This window comes from Seriola dumerili, unplaced genomic scaffold (genome assembly GCF_002260705.1).
Source record: "Seriola dumerili isolate Sdu_G_001 unplaced genomic scaffold, Sdu_1.0 BDQW01000050.1, whole genome shotgun sequence".
Lineage (NCBI taxonomy): Eukaryota > Metazoa > Chordata > Actinopteri > Carangiformes > Carangidae > Seriola > Seriola dumerili.
Window position 1 is genome coordinate 2,771,278 of NW_019174305.1, and position 22,856 is coordinate 2,794,133.

General features: G+C 40.0%; 1 protein-coding gene across 1 annotated transcript in view; it reads left to right on the forward strand.

The window, feature by feature from the left end:
- rptor (regulatory associated protein of MTOR complex 1) overlaps nt 1-22,856 on the forward strand; it is a 184,107-nt gene that overhangs the window by 8,146 nt on the left and 153,105 nt on the right. The window contains exons 3-4 of the mRNA XM_022739982.1: nt 14,818-14,920; nt 16,129-16,211. Of these exons, the coding sequence (XP_022595703.1) occupies nt 14,818-14,920; nt 16,129-16,211 (186 nt within the window). The remainder of the gene's footprint in view (nt 1-14,817; nt 14,921-16,128; nt 16,212-22,856) is intronic.

The following is a 22,856-nucleotide window of genomic DNA, read 5'->3' on the forward strand; positions in this document are numbered from 1 at the left end:
GAATGACAGCTTGAGTCACAAAGAAATTCCAGGAAAAAAAATCAATTAAAAGTCTGAAATGTAATCTTTACACCATATAACATATGTACTCACCAGAGATAAAAACATTATGGTTGACCTACCGTATGTTAAAAACATTTAGATAGTGTTCACGTCAAATGACACAATAAGACACACACTGTTGTCTGCTACACGGTCTAATGAGTGTGGAGAAGATCAAAGGTCATTTCCAACAGGATAAAAGTCTTTTCCAATGCTGATGGGAATGTTATTAGTTCATGGTCATAAATCAAAGTGCTGGACCAAGTTAAATTGTGACTGGCTGGTGGCGCTTGAAGAAAAGTCAGAGGATCATCAAAGTTAGTAGGATTGACCCTGTGGGGTCCATGACTGTCTTTACCAATTTTCATCGACAATCAAGTATTTGTTGAGACGGATAAATAAGCACACTGATACTGCCGTCCCTAGAGCTATGTAGCCATGTCGCTAGTATGTTTTCATGGATTTTAATAACCTGTTTATAATAGGGGTTTTAGATTATCCAGAACATGTGCATGTGAACACTACACTCACCAAGCACTGCACACCTGCTTATTCATGCTGCCATTCGTCCTGCCAACGGGTCAGAAGCTTCAGTTATCAAACATCAGAATGAGGGGGAAAAAAAGTGATCTCAGTCACCGTGGCGTGATTGTTGGTGCCAGACGGGATGGGTTGAGTATTTCTGAAACCTCTGATCTCCTGGGATTTTCACACGCAACAGTCTCTCCAGTTTTTACTCAGAATGATGTGGAAAACAGAAAAGAAACATCCAGTGTGCAGCAGTTCTGCGAATAGAAAGATCTTGTTGAACAGTCCAGGTTGATGGTGGTGGTGTAATGGTGTGGGGAATTTTTATTTATTTATTTTTATTTTCCTTGTGCATCCTTTTCTGGCCACAGTTTACCATCTTCTAATGGCCACTTCCGCTATAGGATGACGCACCATGTCACAAAGTGAAAGTCGTCTCAAACTGGTTTCATGAGCATCATAATGAGTTCAGTGAACTTCAGTGGCCACAGTCACCAGATCTGAATTCAATAGAAGACCTTTGTGATGTGGTAGAACGGGGAGATTAGCAGCTTGAATGTGCAGCTGATAAATCTGCAGAAATGATGTGAAGCAATCATATCGACATGGGGCAGAATCTGAAAGTAAAGTTTCTTGAGGAGTCAATGCCACGAAGAACTGAGGCTGTTTCGAGCGCAACCAGATGCATTATATCCTGGTTTCAGAAACATGAATAAGCCCTCATTCTGGTTTTGACAAACCTCATATTCTTCCAGGAGAACCCTCACAGAAATCATGGCATGTAAACACCTTATCCAGGTTTCTGATCTCTGTGTGTGTGTGTGTGTGTGTATCTGTGTTAGAGTTAGTAAAACGTAAAGTAAGATGAGAATGTAAAGCTGATTACACACTGAAATGAAAGTGAAAGTCTGACAGCGGGGATGCAGATAATACATTTTATTATTCTCTTCCATTAGTGGTGATCAAATGACAAAAGCAAATGTACACAATGCACTGTGAAATCTGGACACCATAACACCGAAAACAAATCCCACTGATCACAAATTCTATTCAGAAATGTCAGACTTTAGGTAACATACATCATGACATAAAAATGCCAAAAACACATGAGCTCATACTATCAGAAACCTTGATACTGTTGGAATCGTTTGTACAGGGAAATGAAAAACTGGGTTTATATGTTCCATGTAGTGGTCGTATGATAAACCCAGAATAAAGCAAAGTCCCCAAAACAGGGACTTTTGGACTTGTCTTTAAACACACTGACTTTTTCTCATTATCAGACACACTAGCTCAACAAGGCTTTACTTTGACAATGCGTCACTGTGTCCTACATGATATTCTATCAAAACATTTTAAGTATGTCCCGTTAGTGGCCTAGTTAGTGCTTTCATTTTCCCTGATGCCGACAGCACTGTTGTAATTAACACAGTGACAGCACATTGTTGTTGAAACACTTTGTTACAGCAGAATGTTGAATTGTCAAAACAGTTTGTAGCTGTGTGTGTTTTTCATTGTGACCACAGAGTTGGACTCACAAACAGCTGAAGGCAGTCTTTATTTTTTTTTTCAAACAGAATTTTAACTATATCTGAATTTTCTTTTGATAATTTATTATCAGGTCGACATCATACATGATTATTTGAGTCAGTGTGAGCCACTGTGGCTTCCATTAGCTGCCAGATGACCTGTAACATGCACATTTCTCGACAGCTGCTGGTCACACACATCCACAAGACTTTAAATTTAAATTACACCGATATTTTCCCCTGTTTGTTTTCACACATGCACCGCCTTTCTGTGTTTTTCGCCTTAGGAGTAATGAAATCAATAAGTAATCAATAATCAATACCCAAGCTCATGTAATGTAATGTGGAAATGAGGCAGGTGGCCGGTGCTGCTTTATCTTCTGCATCATTAGTTGAATTCAATCAATGTATACAGTCCATTAGGCAGCATATAGACTTTCAGCCATGGAAGCATGAAAACAAAACATGTTTGCAAAGTACTAAAAATAATTATATGCTAGTGATTTTATATCTTTGTTGAGTTAACCATAGTGAGTATGTGGGGAAACTGGACATTCAAAGCTTCCACCCTTGTAACTCTGGCCTCGTTCTGAACTCTGAGGCTGTCACAAGCTGCTGTTTATCTCTTCTTCGTATGCTTTTGACATAGATTCTTATACACCTGTGGGATTTCTGGATTTCCAAGAAATTTCTTGTATCTTCACAAACGGGCTTTTATCCAGCCCATTAATTGCAAGGATATGACTTGGTCTCAGTTTACGTCATCTTTCATTTCCTCTTTGCATTATTGTAATTAGTGGAAGGATAATGCTGATGGTTTTCATTGGGAATGAAGATTAATGTGCAATAACCCTGCTTGTCTTCTGGTAGAGATGGATGTAGAGGCTGCGGGAAGTGAACAGTATCATGTAGAAAGTTGTCTGAGCTTTTCTGCACGCATCACCTGTATCACAATCTTATACTTTTTTGTATGTTTTAAGTATAGACTGTGTACCTTGTCTTAACTGAGGCATTATTTTGCTTTTCAAACCCAGTTTTATATTTTTCATGACTAAAGGACCAGAACTGCCTCATAACTCCTATGTTTGTTAGTATTAAGATCCAATGAGTAAAGCACAAGGAAGATGTTTAAGAACATTTTAAACATCTTTAAGAACGCAAACAATGAAACCTAAATAATCTGCTAAAGTTTTGAAGATTACTGAAGTCATTCCATGTATTTTAATATGTAACTATATGATAAATGAGTAAGGTGTTGCTGGGAAAACAATCCCCCCCACCCTGGATAAATAAAGGTTACTTGAGCAGACAGAGAGCAAATATTAGGGCTGAGCATTGGCAAGAATCTGGCGATAGAACACGCATCATGATGCAGGCGGTTACGAGTCAGTACATTGCAATATATTGTGACGCTGTCAGCACGGTGATGCATAGCGATCTAATTTTAAGGAACATTTACATAATATAAAGAACACAACACCATATGAGTAAAATATGAGTAAAAAAAGTTTCCAATGGGATATATTACAGAAGCCTCCATTCCCCACAATGCTGAGAGCGTGTATATTTTTCAGTGTTTCCCACAGTTTGAGAATTTACTTGGTGGGTGGTGTGGCGGCTTGTGACCAGTATGCATGCAGAGACTCATGCAGTTTAGAATGGGAGAGTATAAACTGTTGCTACAATGAGCTACAATGTGCACATGTCCCCTGAACACCTTACATGCAGACTGTTGGTAGACGCTAGCTAGGCTAGTTAGTTTAAAAAAAGTGAAATAAGGCGTTCTGATGTTTTACTTATCTCAGCTTAAACTGAAAGCTTTTATCTCCCTGTCCAGGCCGCAGAGGTCGAGAGGCCTATGTTTTGGAAAAGCTTGAGCCTCTTTGCAAATAAATCAGGTATTGACTGAGTTATTTTGGTTGTATGAGTTGAGGTCGTTGTTAACTTTGGTGTGTGAACTTGTCCAAAGTGGGTTGAGTTAGCTGCTCTGTTAGCTGCTCTGTTAGCTGCTCTGTTAGCTGCTCTGTTAGCTGCTCTGTTAGCTGTACATCAGAATATTTTACCAAGTGTTCTCTCAGGTTTGTTGTGTTCTCCTTAGTGCCTTCTTTACTGTGGAAGTCATAATGAGCCCACACTTCAGCGCTTTACGCTGTGAATATTCATGCATTAGGCCTTAGTAGGACCAGTAATATCTGCAAACTGCTTGTTGAAAAAAAATGTTAATTTTATAATGGTGGGATACCCTGGCTACACTTTATGTTGCAAATCAGCTGTTTCAAGAGACAGTTTACAAAAGAAACTACTGGCCCATACGTGGAAGGTGAGAGAACAAATGTTTTCGTGTATGGGTGGACTAAGTAATAGTTCTCTCAAGATGCATAGTTACGTAGTTGGGACAGTATTGATTGCAGAATCTGTATCTCTACTGTGGCAAATGTAAATTTCATAATGGTCCTTACTCTCTGAAGTCGAGCAGCAGAAGTTAAGTGACTGCGCAAATCCTACTGTCCCATTTTTTGGGTGAACTAAATATGCAAGAGTAGTTTTATGTCACTGTTTATAACACAGGGCATTTATCCTTTGCTGTTTGAAAAAAAAAAAAAAAAAAAATTGGGGCATGAATAAAGAGTATAGCAGTTTCTCCAGGCACCACTACACCACTGAGTGTCATGCAGCCAGGAGGGAGCTGTGACGTTTGGCTTTTAGCCCAAACTTTTGAGTGCGGTCGTTTGTTTTAAATATATTGAATAAAAACCTGCATTCGGCCTTTTTGGTAAAAAAAAAAAGTATTGTCCACATCCAACACTGTTTGTATTTCAGGAAGAAGTCAAATAGGCAACTCCTCTTCTCAAGATTCATAGATGAAGTGTCCAATACCTGAACTGTTGCTGCAAGCGAGCTACGACACGCCCGGAGGAGATCGATACTCTCCACCATAACCTTCATTTATTGTGAGCCTTAACAAATGGAATAAACAGGGGCCATTGATTGACGGGGGGGGGTTTGTATGGGAGTCTTAAAGGGCGCAGAGGGAAAAGGCTGGGAAGTCCCCTGGAGTCCCGTGCAGTTATTAATGAGAGGAGGACGGCAACCAATTATGTGGACAGGCCTAAACTGGAAGACGTGCGCACACACACACACACACACACACTCACACACACTCACACACACAATTTATCTCTCTTTTCTTCCTCCCTCCCCTCTATTTTTCTAATTCTGTCTTGTTCCATCAGATTTTTTTTATCACATCAAAGAGACTTTTTCACTCTTTATTTGTGTCTTCCACTTCCTCTCCTCTTCCTCCTCATCCTCCTCCTCCTCCTCCTCCTTTCTCCTCACACAGAAAGAGACTTTATGAGATTATTGGAAATCCATGAGGATCAGGATCATGCCTTTATTAAACTCTAATTTTGTTTATTGTGTAGACTTTCCTCTCAGATTAATGCTAATAGTCACATTAAAGACTGGGACCGCCCATTTGATAAAGAGCTACTTGTTATGGGTCAGTAGGTGCTTTGTTCACAGTGGGAATCCTGGTTTATCCCTGCTCTCCTCCTGCCCTGCTCAGCCTTCACTTTTTTTTTCTTATCACTATTTTTAACACTCCTGCTTCGCTTTCCTTTGATGAAATTTTGACTACAGTCCTGCTGTCTCTCTGTGTTATTGTAGGCCTGGAACTAATTATTAATTTCATTATCCGTTATTCAAATAGTTTTTTCAGTGAGAAATACCCAACACAAGTACTCGGAGCCAAAGATAATGTCATCAAATTATTTTGTCCAACCAACAGTCCAAAACTCAAGTATTCAATTTACAAAGCAGCTATCATTAATAGATTATCAGTTATTGTGGGTTCATCATTGGCTCATCAGTTTTAGCACAATTTGTTTCTTTTGTTTGCTTTTAATTGTCTTGAATACAAGTGTGAAGAATATAAAACACTTACACTTACTTAAAAGACTTATTTCAGTTCAGTTAAATTCATTGATATGACAACAGACCTCGTATAATGTTGTTGTTTCCAAGATTTCAAAAAGCAAGTAATTGAGATATGTGATTAATTCAAGACATGATCTGCAGCAAGTCAAAAAATTGAAAGGGTTCAGACGTTGGCAGAAAAACATTAAACACGTTAACTGCATATTATAACGTGAACACTGGGATGTGTATGTGCTGCACACTAATGTGCTTTAGGAAAAAGATTGAGCTGAAGTAGAGCCAGAATGAAAGTTTAACTCTGAGTGAGAGATGGTGGTTTGGGAAATGACATAAACAAAGGTCCACTGATTAGCTTTGTTGCATTGTTTTCTGAAAGAGCTGCTGTTTAGCAGAAAATGAATTGGCAGCTACTTTGATGAACGATTGATCATTTTGAGTCAAAAATGTTCAAATTCACCTCTTCCTGCTTCTCAAATGAGCATGTTTCCTGGTTTCCTTTGCGTTTTGTGATAATAAAACAAGACATTTGAAGATGTCACTCTTACAGATGTTCTGATCCTGTTTTTTTCCTCACAGATACCTGAATTTGTGTATTGGTGTTACCGAGTACCGATCCAATAGTGTGTGTGTGTTTATGTGTGTGTATCACTTGAGTTGCAGTGATCGGCTGAGTAGCATCGTGTGACCAGTGCTGTAAAGGCCAGAAAAGCTGCACTGGTTAAAAGGACAGTATCTGGGTGTTCAGCTTCTAGTGAGCTCAGGCAGCAGCTATCGTTAAGCTTTTAACCAGAAATCAATTCCCTTTCGCTGTTCTATGATACTATGTATCTATGTCGATACATTACGTGGTATCAAATCGGTGGATAGACTCACGGTCTCGACAGTTCCTGATCCAGTATTTTAGGCGGCATCAGAGGCATTTCCAATACTAGTATCAGAATTGGAACAACTTCAGGAACTTTGTGCTTTGGGAAAATTTGATGGACATTTTCACTGTTATCTGAGATTTTAAAGACCAAACCATTGATCATTTAATTAAGAAAATAACTGTCAAATGAATCGATAGCAAAATTGCTAGTGTCCTTGAGTGAGTGAAATAAATACATAAAGTGAAATAAACAGGTCAATGTAGAAACCAAACTGTGAACTTAGACTTACACAAAATGTGTGTGTGTGTGTGTGTGTGTGTGTGTGTGTGTGTGTCTCAGAGTGTTTGATTTGGTTTCCACATTGACCTGCTTATCTCACAGTTGTAAAAGAGTTTATGTAGACCAGTCCTGCTCTGTCTACTTCATTAATGTCCATTTTATCGTAAAGGGAACTAAACACAACTAAACACCATTAACAAGGTGTGAGGTCTCACAGTTTCCCATAGGGCAGGAACTAATTCATTGGTATAAACCATGCTGCATTTTTATCTAATTAGCAATTTCCAAACTTGGTTGATAAATGAACTACCTGTTTGTGTTTTCACTCTGTGTTTGAGCAGATATGTGGAATAAACAAGCAGATAAATCACTTAGAATAATGTGGAGCACATCTGTGTGCCGTCACACTCACATGCCATGTTGCATCGCGATCAAGAGCTGGAGCAGAAAAACACCATCCCTCATTCATCTGTATTAGTCTCATGCAAATGAATATCAAACGTTTTATAAATAGCCTGAACTGGACGCTGGACAGAAACGAATAATTTCGTCAGGGCTGTTCGTATTAGGATGTTAATTATCTCGCCAACTTGAGCCAGTTAGTTATAATGATGATTAACACCAATGTGATCCCATTGTGGTGCCATTAATGTAGTCTCCGGTCCTCGCTGTACCTCGGGTATGCTACTATTTACTGATTTTTGCATTTCAGTATCTTTTGCCTATTTCTTCTGCTGGTGGATGTTGAGTTTGAAAACATGAAATGATTGGTTACCTCCTCCCCCAGAGAGTCAACAGTTTTCTTTGACATTTCACCTGCCATGACAGTAACATCTTTTCTCTCTCTCTCTCTGGACTTTGCATTAATGTGTCTCTAAAGTGTGCTGTCATTTCTGCTGTTGTATTCTAAAGGGCAAGCCTGCCCCGGTTCGTCCCAGTTGAGTCTGTTTCTTTGTAATATGTTTTAGATCTAAATGTCTTTTCCCAGGATACTGGTGTAGATATTTTGCAGCCCCTGCAGAGCTGACAGAGAACAGGTACAATTACATGCACGTTAGCAGCTAGCTGAGGGCTAACTGAGGCAATCTTCAGTTTAAAAGTGCACATTGTGCAAGATACACTTGTGTGCTGCGTCACACTTCTAGTTTTATACATTTAATGCATTGTGTATATATAACTGAACTTTCCCAAATTTAACATTTAGCAAAAAAATGAAGAGAGGAACGGTTCACAAAATCCATGGTTCAATTCATATCATGGTTTTGGGATCATGGTTTACGGTATACGTTGTTTTTTTTTTTTCTATTTTTTGAACACTATAGAAATACCATACATATATACAGTTATTGTCAAGGACATGTCATGTAGCCATGCAAAAACTGAAAGAATGAGGCAGTTTGATATTAGGTACAATAACTCCTTGCGCTGTCAATTGGCACACTGGGGTGATGTCTCCGTAGGTGAACCAACAGCTTTTTTGCGCATGCCCTGAACCGAACAATACACACATGCCCCGGACCGAGACAAGCGAACCGAACGGGACGGATTTTTTTCATGGATCCGTTCCATCCTTACAAAAAAACCTCACTCGAAAATAAACGAACAGCCAATAATCAGGTTAATGGACAAAGAGACAGTGAGGTCCAAAAGTCTGAGACCCCTCTCTCATCCTCAACACTCTTCCAACACAGGGCGAACGAGTGCCTAGCTTTTAGCGGACATAGCTCAATCATTTTACTTTCTCCATTAGAAAGAGAACAAGTGTTTGGGGCAAGAATCTCTTGAAGACTCTTCTCTTCCAAGAGCACCTCTTCTCCTAACACCTCTAACCCCCTAACATGCCTAACTAGCACTTACTATGCACTTTCACTGCACTTCTTTACCTGATCTTCTTGCACTTTGCCTTATGAATAGATTGAGTACTTAGTGTTTACACCAAGGTCCCCCACTGCACTGAAGCTAGTGTTGTCCCTAACTTGTAAGTCGCTTTGGATAAAAGCATCTGCCAAATGAATGAATGTATAAGTGTTTAGTATACACAGTTTGGGATTTAGAGGTATTAAGGAAGAAGTCATTTGAGAGATAAACCTGTGAAGGAATTTTCTTCCTTTTAGTCCTCTTTTCTTATTTTGTAGGCCCACACTAACACGTCATCAAGTGCAGGTCATGAAGACCTCATAGTGTTAGACAGTGGTTCACTGTTCAGCTTCTCTTATGGCAGGTAGTGTCCAGGTGAAGCTGCTACTATCCTCTATCTGTAGCCATGGAAACCAAGGTCTTATAGATAATGATGCAGGGAAAAGCATAAGTTAGAGAAAACTGCCCAAACCCAGTTCTAGAAAAGGACAAGTGAAGGGAGGCAAAGGGCGTGACACACGTAGCAGTAGGTAGGTAAGACGATGTATCTTCACACATGTAGGTTAAAACTGTAGATTGGCCTTATTTGGGTATGGTACGTAAATGTGTTGTAACCATGTGATGTCTAGGAATATATACCCCCTCTAGGACCAGACATCCTCAGGAATTGGAGTGATATTACTATGATTCACTGGCTTACATTGTTCTGTTCATCATTTCCTCCTTGGTGTATCAAGCTTTCAATACATACCTCTGCCTGAGACATCTGAAGCTGAACTCCTGGTGAACGTCTTTTCTTCAGCTCAAAAGAATTCCCACCACAATAGCGCATCCCTGAACCCCAGAATGTTTTTAATCTCCTCACATTTCCCACATACGGTGGTGAAAAGTACCTTGATGATTATAGCACTTACAGCATAGGAAAGAACACCTCTGATCTGAGCTAACACAGACTAAAATTACTGGCAATAAGGTGTTCTTTCTGTCAGCAGAGGATCTGTATCACACCTTTCTTTAACAAGTGTGAAGGGAAAATGCAGAAGTTTGGACAAGATAATGTGAGACACGTCAGAGTACAAACTAAAAGAATATCAGTAACTATCAAGTGCTTAATAAGCAGTAAGGCCACCCTTTAGCTTCCAAACAGCTTGAGTCTTCATTGACTTTTCTGTCATTCCGGTTGGAGCTGTGTATCAGGGGGATCATTCTTGACAGAAAGCCTCCAGTTCTTTGAAAGAAGTGGAAATCTTTATGTCCCATTAAACCTCACTGAGTTTTAGATCTGGTGGCTGGGGAGACCGTGACAGACTTTTAGCCTCTTTCCAGTGTTCATGAAATGACGCTTAAGCTATCATTTGCTTTAATGATATCATTACAGATCCAAAGGTTTGGAATAGACAAATGTATATTCAAGACAAACTCTGGCTTTCCTCAGATTAAAAAAAAGATTGTTTTTTTTTTTTTCAGAATTGTAGCTTAGTTGAAGATATTTTCAAATTTATACACAAATGCAGTTTTTGCAAAGGGTTAGCTTACTTTTTCCTGCCACTGTATATTTTGATTGTCTGTTTATCACATGTTGGAGACTGTTTCCTCATTAAATACCTTTTTCTTTTTTTTTATCCTTTTTTTGGTTGAGCAGCTACTGGATGGATTGTCATGAATTCCCAGAGGATGAAACCAGAGTGAAAATTAGTGTCCTTTTTCATCAGCTGTGTTCTTTTGTCTAAACATTACAGAAAAGCTAGTGGTGTTGGTTTAAAGATGGCAAAGTCGGTCTGACAGTCAGTTGGTTGGTCTGTCGGTCCAACACTTTGGTCCAGACTGAAATAACTTAATAAATGTTGGATGGATTGTCATGAAATTTGTTGCACGCCTTCATGTCCCTCTCAGGGTGAAGAGTAATAACCCTTAATCCCGCTCATTGTCTGCTCAAAATTTTAATTACACTACTGTTGTACTTCATGTTTAGTGCTAATTTTAGCATGTAAACACAATTAACTAAGATGGTGAACTCAGTACTTGCTAAACATCAGCGTTTTAGCATTGTCACTGTGAGTGCGTTAGCAGGCTAACATTAGCATTTACTTCAAAACACCGCTGTAAATAAGTACAGCTCCACAAAGCTGTTGACATGGCTGTACATTCTTAGTTCAGTTCGAGAATATTATACTACAGTAAGCTGTATAAATCCTCAGATGGAGCTGTCACCTTAGTTTCATTCTTCACAGTTTCCTGGGGCGTTGTGTGCAAACAATTGTGTACCCAAGCACAAAACCTGTGCATCAGTTCCCATTCAGCAGGAGCAAAATAGAAATTTTACCAACCGTGCAGGTGGGAAAAGGGTGAGGGGTGAGGAGGTCAGGTGGAAATGTATGAGGTGATACGCTGCAGTGTGCACGTGTGTGTGCGGATGCATGTACATGTTGAGTGTTGTCCTGCTGCGTCCCACTAGCACACTGACCTTTTACTCTGTCGGTGGGAAAGCAGAAGGCGCCTTAATTACCCTCACAACAACAGCCTTCCTGATGCTGCTCAGCCACAGGACGTCACATTACCCACTGTACACACACAATACATGGTCTATAGGTCTACACTACACATGAAAACTGTGTCTTGCACTATTTGCAAAAGGTCACTTGTCACTATTGCATTGAGCTACTTGCAAATTTTGTACGTGTGTAAACTACCAAATAACTATAGCTCTCAATAGATGATTTTTATACAGCTGTTTCTGTGTTTGACCACACACACACACACACACACACACACACACAGTGGACAGCAGGCCAGAGAACATGACATCAAGTTAAGTGACACATAAAATTATTGATTTGACAACGGCTATGCTCATTAATGTACATGCAATAAAACCTCAGTGAGTGAAAAGCCAATAAGAGTAATTGATCAAAACATCATTAAACATGTATAAACTTCCTGAAATGTGATATTTTCAGTTTTTCCCACCATCTCCCATCCACCAGTGGTATATTGTATGTTAGTCATAGCAGACCTGTTAGGCTAATATCTAATTGCTATGAACAAGCTAAAATAAAAGTGATTGTATACAGCCCAACAGTTCATCCTTACATCTTAAATCTGAGCGAGTTCATTGTGGCTGAGGTGACAGCTTTTATTTCCAAACCAGCCCTCCGCTAACGGTACCTGTTACCTGCTCAGCAGTGAATCCCCATCAGCAGTAAGACAGAGGAGGACAGAGAACAAGGGATAGTGACTAATTTACATGTTCTTCATGATTTTTCAAACTTCACCCAGTGCTTAATGTCATGAATATTATTTATATATTTTATTTTGATTTTAGATGTGTTTCCAGGGAGATATGTACCATAGTGATTATATAATTATGTAATAATAATAATATACATTTAAGCTATTTAGATAGACTTTATAGACTGCATTTGTAGATATTATTGTTGCTGCTCAAGGAATATTATTTTATCAAATTAAAACTATAAATAGATTCTTCTGAATTTATCCTTTTTGTAGTGATAATTAAAATTAATTCTGAGACTAATTTTATACTGAATATGAAATAACAGATAAAAGTTATCAAACCCCAAACCTATTTACTAAAGCCTAAAGTGAATTAGTAGACTATGTTTAAAATGATTCATCATAAAGCTCAGTTTCAGTCCTTTGTTAGGCCTCCAGTACATCTAATGCTTTAGTTATCTCCACGTTAGTCTGCATGTGTAATTTTTTTAGAATAATAACCGGGACCCTAAATATTTGTGTTGCCTGTGTTGATTTGCCCTGATTTCAGGGATTTCACCCAACAAGCTTCAAGAAGAAGTTGACTCCTGTGTGACACAGTAGGTAGCTGACCTATTGTTAATTGAGCACACAGAAGGCCTCATGAAGTTTGAGCGCCATCTGTCCCAAAGTAAATGTTGTCAGGCTTTGATTCATAAAGTGACATGATGATGAAACAGTGAGTTGTCGGCTGGGGTCAGCTAGCCATTAACAAACAGCTGTCCTGCTGAGTCCATGGAGTCAAAGTCCACACTCCACCATTAACAGTAACACATTTCTTACTTTTGAACACAGCATTGATATGGACACACTATACTAACACAAGATATATTGTCACTAATGCACATAGATGTACATAATGTACACTTTAAATGTTCGGAAAGCCTTGGATGACATAAAAACACTGATTTGAAAATCACATTTTATTGTATTCGTGTTTTGATTGTGATTATATTTGCTTTGACTTTTTTGGATGGCAAAGTCACGAATAAAGATAAGGCTGTTTGTCGACGTTGTAAAAGACAGCTGCCTTACTCTTCAACGACAACTAATCTGTAGCACAGACGAGCGGAGCAGCGCCAAGTGTACAGCCTCGTCAATCGAGTTGTCATGAAGGAGAAAATTAGCTATCGAGACCAAAACTGTTTCTTGTACCAGGCTGTAAACATGTTTATTTCTGCTGTAAAGTTGGACATTTTAACATGGGAGACCATGGGGATTGACTCGCTTTTGGAGCCAGACTCTAGTGGTCATTCAAAGAACTGCAGTTTTTTGCACTTCTCTGTTGGCTTCATTTTTCAGCTTCAGAGGTTGCCAGTTGGTTTTTTTCACACAGAGCTTAAGTACATCTTTTCTTCTTTCACAAGAATTTAAAACTGTCATTTCCACATTGTATTCAGATCATCTAACAATTTCAAATTCACAATGGTGTGAAAATGACACAAGAGCTTGTTCACTTTTCTTATATTATAAATACAGAGTACTGACTACTTCTTTCCTCTTGCAGAGCTGCACAACATACTGTATATTTGACAGTCATCCAGCTGTGAGGGTTTGTGTTGTGTTCAAGTGCAAGTTTTGGCAGAAGACTTTAAGGTGGCTGATCAGGCCGATCAGGCAGCCTTTGTCTGCACATGTTCTTTGAGGTCAGCTCACCGTGTCAGTGTCCTCATTAAGTGGAGCTACACGTTGGGGTGACAGGGTGTTGCAATGGCTGACGTCTGCTGTGCTGCACAAAGAAAAGTGTTTCTGAGGTGCTGACAGTGAAGATGGAGTGATGGCTCACTGCTACTGCAATGTGTAATTTGCACAGTAGGGGACCGGTGGTGCCTGATCAAGACTGTGTGTGCGCGTGTGTGTCAGGATTTGTCACATAACCCACGGATCAATGTTTGTCCTATTTCTATGGCCGGTGTCTTTTTCACTCCCTGCCACAGTGGTCTTTTGTGTTACCTGGTGTAACACCAGTGTGTTGTTGCTATGTTGCTTTCCTATCGTGATTTCAACATCCCATTTACTTGGGCCTTTGCTTGATTTGCACCACACAGCGCCACACATGTGAACAGTTACAAAGCAAATTCCAGTTACATTTTTATCAATCAATTTCTTAAATTAGCCTTTGATTATGTTCTGGCGCACCATCTAATGGATTAGAAAAACATTGGCCCGAGGCCAAACTTACTTGCCAAGTATGCCAACCCCTGACGTAGTGTGTTGTATTTCTATGGTTGGAATCCCTGGATCAGATGGGAAAATGTGGAAGTGAATAAATCTCCTTTCTCAGTAACAACTGTTGAGATTCCCCGCTGGCGAGACACTTAACTTTCACTGCTTCTCTGGATCTTCATTGGCCAAGAGCAGCAGGATGCAGTTTCTGAGATGAATAAAGATTTAATGTGCTTTTGAAAAGCATTAACAATGAATTCACCATGTTATGATTTGAGCACTGATGAAATGAGTGATGTGAGGATAAATTTTGTGTCCTGTGTCCTCTCCCTCAGATGAAGACCGTGAGTGTAGCGCTGGTGTTGTGTCTCAACGTGGGAGTGGACCCTCCTGATGTGGTCAAGACCTCCCCCTGTGCCAGACTGGAGTGCTGGATAGGTGAGTGAAGCTGATCCTGAATATAACAATATATGTCAGACCTTGACAGCAAAAGTTTAGCTTTTACTATGCAGCATTTTGGGGATATTCTCAAGTCTTTCCCGTGGGAGCTCTCCTCATAAGGCCTCTGTCAACTGAGGATGAAGCAGTCTGCCCACTCCAGAGCCACACCACGTAACTCAGAACAAAAACAAAAGGAACCATCTCCATTGAATGGGAACCTCAAAACCACTGTTTAGCTCCCCTGAGACTCCTTGACTCTTAAGAGTGAGGGAAGCACATTTAAAGAGTTCTTAAAGTTTCTTAACTTTCTGACCATCTTCTGAGGACGCTGACACTCTGCAGAAGTGACACTTGGTTTTTCAGACACTGTTTGGGGAAGTAAAGGCAGAGGCGATGTCCTAAAATGCACCACAGTGTTTAATTTCATGACATGTGCTTCTTCTGAAGGCTAACAGAAGGAGTTGCATCTGCTTTTCAGTAGCCATTGTGTGTGTGGTTGTTTGAAAATGTAAATTTATTTTATAAAGTAGCACTATGAAAGGAAATTGTAAAATGGAGAAACATTTTATAATATAATATTTCTCCATGTGCAGAGATTCTAGATAATTCCTCAACTATTATGTAAAATGAAATTGCTTATCATACCAAGAAACAGAAGTTATTATGTGACTCATCAAACCCATCATTTTGTTGTGATAATGATCTGTAAGAAGACCTCATTCATCAAAAGAGCAGTGGTTTAATTCTCTGCATGAGGCATATCAGTATCTCCTGCAAACCTGCCAATAACATTCTTCTCTGCCTGCTGAGCGCAATCTGATCTGTCCTCAATCTATATTCTGCTATTCTTCATGCCGTATTGATTTAGTCTCATCAATATTTCAACCTGAGGGGCGGCTTCTATTTTCCCAAACCCTGCTTTTGATTTATTAAGAAAGCGTCCTTTGATGCTGAAAGGATAAACTTTAACTTGCCCTTGTAATCATGGTATTGTTGTTTCCTTTGCTTGAATATTAAATAACGTCAGCTTTGTTACATTGTTGTGGATAACACTGCCACCTGAAAATATAACGCACTGATGTAAATGTGTGTGGTGAATAATATACTTATAGCTGGTTTGTCACCACCAGGTTGAGTGTGTATGGTTTCGCGTTGCTATGACTGTTGTATGCTGTGTGTGTTTACAATCTGTGTTTGGTTGCCAGATCCTCTATCGATGAGCCCTCAGAAAGCCCTGGAGACCATCGGGGCCAACCTGCAGAAGCAATATGAAAACTGGCAACCCAGGGTGAGTGGGTTCACATGGATGAGCCTCCTTCTTTCCTTTATACGATTCTGTGGCCACAAACACACGCTCACAGCTCTGCACATCGCTGCACATACACACTTGGATGAAATGCTTCCAATAGAACAGATAGAAATGGAAATAAAATAAATCACAGACTCTCAAAAGACTTGACCTTGGTCACATCATGTTATCACTGATTGATTTGCCATACATTAAGCCATACTTAGCTTTTTTCAAAGGTGTCTTAGAAGTTGGTTTATAGATTTTGGCAACTGTCCTGACTGTTCAGGGTGTCTTTCAGTTTTTTGCCAAATCTGTGAGCCTGAATGATGTTGGTTGTAGTAATGTATCAGAACCGGCAGCTCATTCCAACAGTGTTTTCTGTGGTTGTCACTTCATCAGTTTCTACTCTCTCGTGTGTACAATTCTTGTCCAGATGAAACCTGAGTGAAGCAGGGACAACTTGCACATACTGGCTTGTTCAGTCTGCGAATTAGCAAAAATGTTTTGGTGTCCTGTATTTGATGGTGGCTCCTAATTCACAGTGTTTACATTTAGTCATCATTCGAATGTGAGAGAAGTAGAATGGATTTATTTTAGATATCTCATTGTGTCAGCTGTAACACTCTTCCTGTACGCACCGTGCCAACAAAACACCCACATGCTCTTGACAGTGATTCATAGTTTTTTTTTTTTTTTTAAAACAGATGCATCATGTGTTCTTGTAAATTCAGCTGTTATAAGTTCACGTGTGTGTGCATGAATCAGTATCATTGCCAGCAGCGGCACTTCTCCTTGGCTCCTAGCTGTGAGCGAGCTCAGTGTTTTCCCAGAGGCTCCTCGGTCGGTTGTCCTCCTCGAGCAGCCCCTCGGCCTCCGAGCATTGGAGCCCCGGAGTCCGAGCAGATGGCAGGGGCAGCTCCTCCATCACTCCTGAAAACATTCCTTCTACATTAAGACAGGACCCTGATGAAGCGAGACAACCGAGGGTCCAAGTTTAGGCTGTGAAATGAGGCAGAGATGGAGAGTAAATGATAAGAGATTGATAGGAGGAGACAACAGAAGCTGCTCACACAGACGGATCATAACTGTGCTCAGGCAACAGGAAATCTGATCTTTGTGATTGACTGCACACAATGTAAAAGGCCAGTGTTTAGACAGCAGTCTATCATTTGCTGTCAGTCCACCATTAAATGTCCATTGTAATGGTCCGTGCTGACTAAAAGTCAGTCCACATTGCCCAGATATGCTTCTACTTATTCTTTATTCTTTATTCAGATCCCCATTAGCCTCTGCTACAGCGGTAGCTAATCTTCCTGGGCTCCACATGAAATCATACACACACACACACACAGACAGACACACAAACATCGACTGACACCCTGTCGGTCTAAACAGAAATGACATAATTAAAGGTCAAAACTCTCAACATAACAAACAATGCATGTACAGAGTTTATAAGCAATCCAATGCGTTGATAATAGATTTGCTGCTTTTCTTTGACATGAGCTTCTCATCTCACGATTAGTTTTGCGAGTAGATGGCTCTAGTCTCAATAACAAACAGTCACACTCATTTGTGGCGTTTTCTTTGGGAAATGGTGGCCCCACTCTTTCCCCCGAAAGGTTAATGTTTCATTCGAGAAGATTTTATAAATGTTTTATGAAATCAGTGGAGGGGGACAACCTCTCCTATGAAACACTGTGTGGATTCTACGCACCGACACCTGGAACTGAGACTGGAGTCTGTGAAAGTTGAATTAATGAATGATACCATACCATTAATGCGCTGCTGTGTATTGGTGCTAAGAGTATATCATCTGACTACCATGGTGATGGTAACTAATAATTAACTAAGAAGTCTTATTTCAACTGGTTTTATGTAAACATCCTAAAGTCAGACTGTTGAATACACTGTGGCACAGATGGTGGTGAATATAACATGTTAGTTGGTGCTGGTTTTAACTCTCCTCCATAGTTTTTTTTTTTTCTCTGCGCTTCTTGCTATGTCAAATATGTGTCCTGTGGGGAGTGATGGGAAAAAATAAGCAAACACTTGAAATCTGATCCGAACGGTTGAGCAGAGCAGATATTGGATTTTAGCATCATTTCAAACCACCTGCGAATATGTTTTAAAGGACTGGATTTGATCGTGCCCTTTTCCTGTTGAGACTCGGTAACAAAATGTGTGTTTGGCGTAAGATATGTGGCAATCTGATTTCAGCTGTCTGTCTGAACACGGCCCCTGAGGGAGAGGGAGAGGAGGATGGAGGCTTTTTTTTTTGGGTCAGGTGGAAAGGCATAAGGTAAAAAAAAAAGAGACAGCATACGCAAGGTAACTTTAGTAGCTGGTGAGCTGCCTCAGCATCAAAATGGACATCATCTTGTTGCCTTGTTACTGGGAGCTGCGGGATCCTACACCGCCATCAGAAAACATCTATCATGAGGTAAAAAAAAAGCAAAAAAAAACAATGTGTGGCTGTTTGATAAGACGGTAGTGAAGTAATGCGTGAGGTACGAGGAGGTGGAGGAAGAGACGTCCCGAGAGAGAGCTGCTGAGGGAATGTAGGCTCGGGCTTGGCTGACCTGGGAGGTCAGCAGCAAATGGCGGTATGAGTGCAGGAGGAGGAGTGGGAGGGTGAGAAAGCTGTTCCGTTTTCTTTTTTTTTTTTTTTTTTTTCCAGCCTTAGGATCCTCAGCTCTGCAGCACCACCACAGAGCAGCGTTCGCCAACACACCTTACATAAACAGCTGACAAAGCAATCAATTACACCGCAGCTATTTACCTGCTTTGGCACCACCACGAGAAATCTTGTAATAAGTTCATTTCAGATGAGGAGAGTTGGGAAATATTTGGACCGAAGAGCAAATCTAAAAAATTTCTGTCACCTTTCCTGCGTGTTGCCCGTGGTGTTTGTATGCAAGAGTGGCGTTCCTTAGAGTCGAGCCGCCCGGAGAGCTTAGCTGTGCCAGCATGCCGTCACGAATTCACTTCTGTGTTTACCTCCTTACTCTTACTTTAACCCTCATGGCCAGAAAGGCAAACATCGTCTTGGCTGCTGCCCACTCGCTTTCTCTACCAGCACTCATTTTTAACTAACTCTCTCTCTCTCTCTCTCTCTCTCTCTCTCTCTGACCTTCTTCATCATCGTTTTCCACTCCACATCATTGACGTCTCCATGTTTGTACCAGCCTTCTCTGCCTGTGGGTTAGTTTTGTGTGTGTGTGTTTTTTTTTGCGCTCGAGTGAAGAAACGTTGTTGTGATCCCTTTCTGCCTCTTTTTGACTTGGAGCTGAGAGCTAATATAGAACGTGCAGATTACACAACATTACAGTACAGTACCATCCCGATGCTTGAATCAGCTCGAGCATCAGAGTCAGTCTACATCAATGGCTTCTACAACATGACAGCCGAAGCTTTTCTACTTTCCTCTATGCTTTGGTAGAGTTAGCAGGTGGATGGCCCCAAAACAACAATTATAGAAAATGGTATTATAAAATATATATACATTGTTTTAAATGTTAACAAAAGAAATGATCTTTAAAAACATTTAAAATGCTTAAGAACTCCTTTCATTGTTTTTTTTCTTCTCGTATTAAGTTTCTATCACTGTGATAAGCCAATGAGAGTAGACCAGAGGCTCTACTTGTTTGCTATCTCAGTCTGATTACACGTTAAAAGATTACATCCATGACATGGAGTATCAAAATGGAAAGCTAGTTAGCAACAAGTTTAACAATTAACAACTTGAAAGTAGAGATTTTTATGATTTTATTATTTTTGATTCTCACGTGGGCCATGAGGTAGAAAAGGCTGGGAACCGCTGCATTATAATAATGCAACTATTTCCAATACTATTGATACCATTTTATTTTTCTCAGCAATAGCCATTCAATATATGAACATTCTGTAACTGCCTCTCTGCACAGCAGCTTTTGTTGGTCCACCACGTCATGTTGGATGCCCACTGGTAGCAACGCTTGTAGTGGACGTGATGGAGAAGATTGATGGTAAATACAGGGGATAATATTTTATCACGAGTAGTTGTTCAGTATTAATGTGTTGAGCAACACTTTCAACTGTCCTTTGTATTAAATTAATCTACAAACTACAACAACGACAAAGAAAAGAAAAGAAACAGACGATATAAAGCTCCCCATGTTGAGAGTGACAGAGTCTATTCATATATTTTAATGACAGAACAAGCCTGTCTTATCACCGTGGATCTTTTGTGTCACAGATACGTAGGTGTGAGCATGTACCGCAAAGATCATCAAGGGCAATATTAATGTCGCTAAAATAAACAGGTATCCACAATCAAACGGAATTAATAAAATAAAACAAAACAATAACAACAATATAATACAAGAAAAACATGCACATTATCAGCACTCAAACTAAAGACAGGGTCAGAGAGTATACTTATGAATGACATTATTGAAATGTTTGAAGTGATCCATTTAAAATGGACCTCAGTTTCTCAGTTTGAAGACAGCATGATGTCCTTGATCCACTGCGTAAGAGATGGAGAGCAGACGGCCTTCCTTTGAATGGATTCTGCTGTATTTCTGACAGTGTAGCTGCTCATGGGCTCCATGCTGTTATTAACTGTTGCCAAATCAACCAAGACTGAAATCTTAAGGATACTAAATTTAAAGGAGCTCATTTCGAGTTGTGTTTGTAACTGTGGTTTTGGAGCTTCACAGTTCAGATTAGGGCTGTAAATAGTTACTGTCATCATTAAGGATTCATCTGTAGATCTCTCTTTGTTTTTCTTTTTCCCATATCCAAATCATTAAATCAAAACTTTGCCACCAACAGTTCAAAACCCACAGTCAGTTTAAAATGACATGACGCTTATAAGCTGTAAACAGTTAGTGTTCCTCAGCACTAGTTTTTAAATCCTCACCTCACCACGGATTCTGTTTTCTGTCGTGTGTGGGTTCCTCACCTGTAGCGTTAGCATAGCGCGCTAGCAGGCAGTCACTAACAAAGAGCACGATTGAAGGTGACACATGAGCTGATGCGTGTGTGCTGTCGGCTGTGGGCACACAGACAGCTCCTCTGTCTCCACATCTGTTCTCATACTCTGTCACCTGTTTATGACACTGCTTCATGATAGCCTTGTGCCACTTGTGATGCTCAAGCGTTAGGATATATATATATATATATATATATAGGCATGTTTTTCTCCTGAAACATAAACCCAGATATTTTTTTTCTTATTTCTGACTCTGCAGTCTTTATTCATGGTCCTTTTTACCTCATTGACAGTTTTAGCTGGAGTGGGTCTGGATGTGTTTTCCAGTATGGGTGACATTTAGCCTCATAATGGCAGTTAAAAGTATCCAGTGTTACATTTATAAACTGGTAATGGGCGTCACGCTCCTTTTTTCCCCATTTGTGTATTGTGGCTACTAATGGAGGTTTGCAGAACATCATGTGGTATGCACTGGTCAGCAGAGAACTAGACACTTGTGATGGGTATAATGGCAACATGTGACCCTGTGAGAGCATAAAAAACTCACTCACTTTCTTATTCTGTTGTGCAGGAGCCTCAGTACGTATATCCCTCACCATCATCCTTTTATTTGTCAGCCATCTTTGTTTTTAGGCTTCATCTAAAGACTGTGCTTTTATTGAATTTGTCTGTTTTGTGTTATATTAGAGCCCAGAGTGAATTCAACTGAGGACTGCCTTTGTTTCATGCAGAGGCATCAAGAGGTTACAAGTTATTGAGATACCTTCCTTCGCTTTCAATTTCTCTTTGAGTTTTCCAGATCAACATGCCTCCTCTGCTCTCCTATTCTCTTTTAAGCCTCACTTGTCTTTCATTCTCTTTCTGCATGTTACGCTTCTTTCTCTTTCTCTCCAGGTCCTCTGTTATGTTTGGGAGTCTAGTTTGAAATTCTCCCCTCTTGCCTTGCTACATGTTTGGTAGTTACTGAGACGAAAAGCAGCCTTCATGTCTTGTCAAATGGCTTTTTCAAGCATGGCCTAACTTGCTGACCATGTTGCAGCTCCCAGACAGGTTTACACCATTTCAATGGCCAGTATGATTGTCATGTGTCCTTTGGTCTGTTGTTTTCTCTTGTTCTTGTTTTCATCTGCGTTATGGCTGTTCCTCACGACTGATTCCCCTGTCGATTAAATGGAAATTAAAATTTGACTCGACTAGACTCGTCATGTTGGTTTGCTGAGTGTGGCTAACGTTAGCAGTGCTAGCACCAGCAGCCTTCTTGCCTTGCAGGTTAACATCCACATGCCTGTGCTTTATGTGGTGACGCATAGATGCTAGTTTATTCTGGTACAGCCTACAGGTAAAACTGTATTTTCATTGTCTAGATCAACAACATCCTGTCAAACCGCGCTGGTTTTACTAAATATCATCCGTCCCACTTTTCTCCTTTCACCTTAACCGATTGCTATTTCTGATACCAACTAGCGGAATAGCAATGTTTAATTGTTTAGTCGACTAATCACTAGGTCTGGGTATTAAACTTTGATACTTTTATAGATTGACCAAATTGGTTTGATATTATAGAGGATTGAAAAATGCCTTGTCATTCAATACCAAATTTTGAAACCTAAAGAGTAAATGAGTAAATCCCATCAGCGTCAATGAGCCAATAAGCACGCAGCATG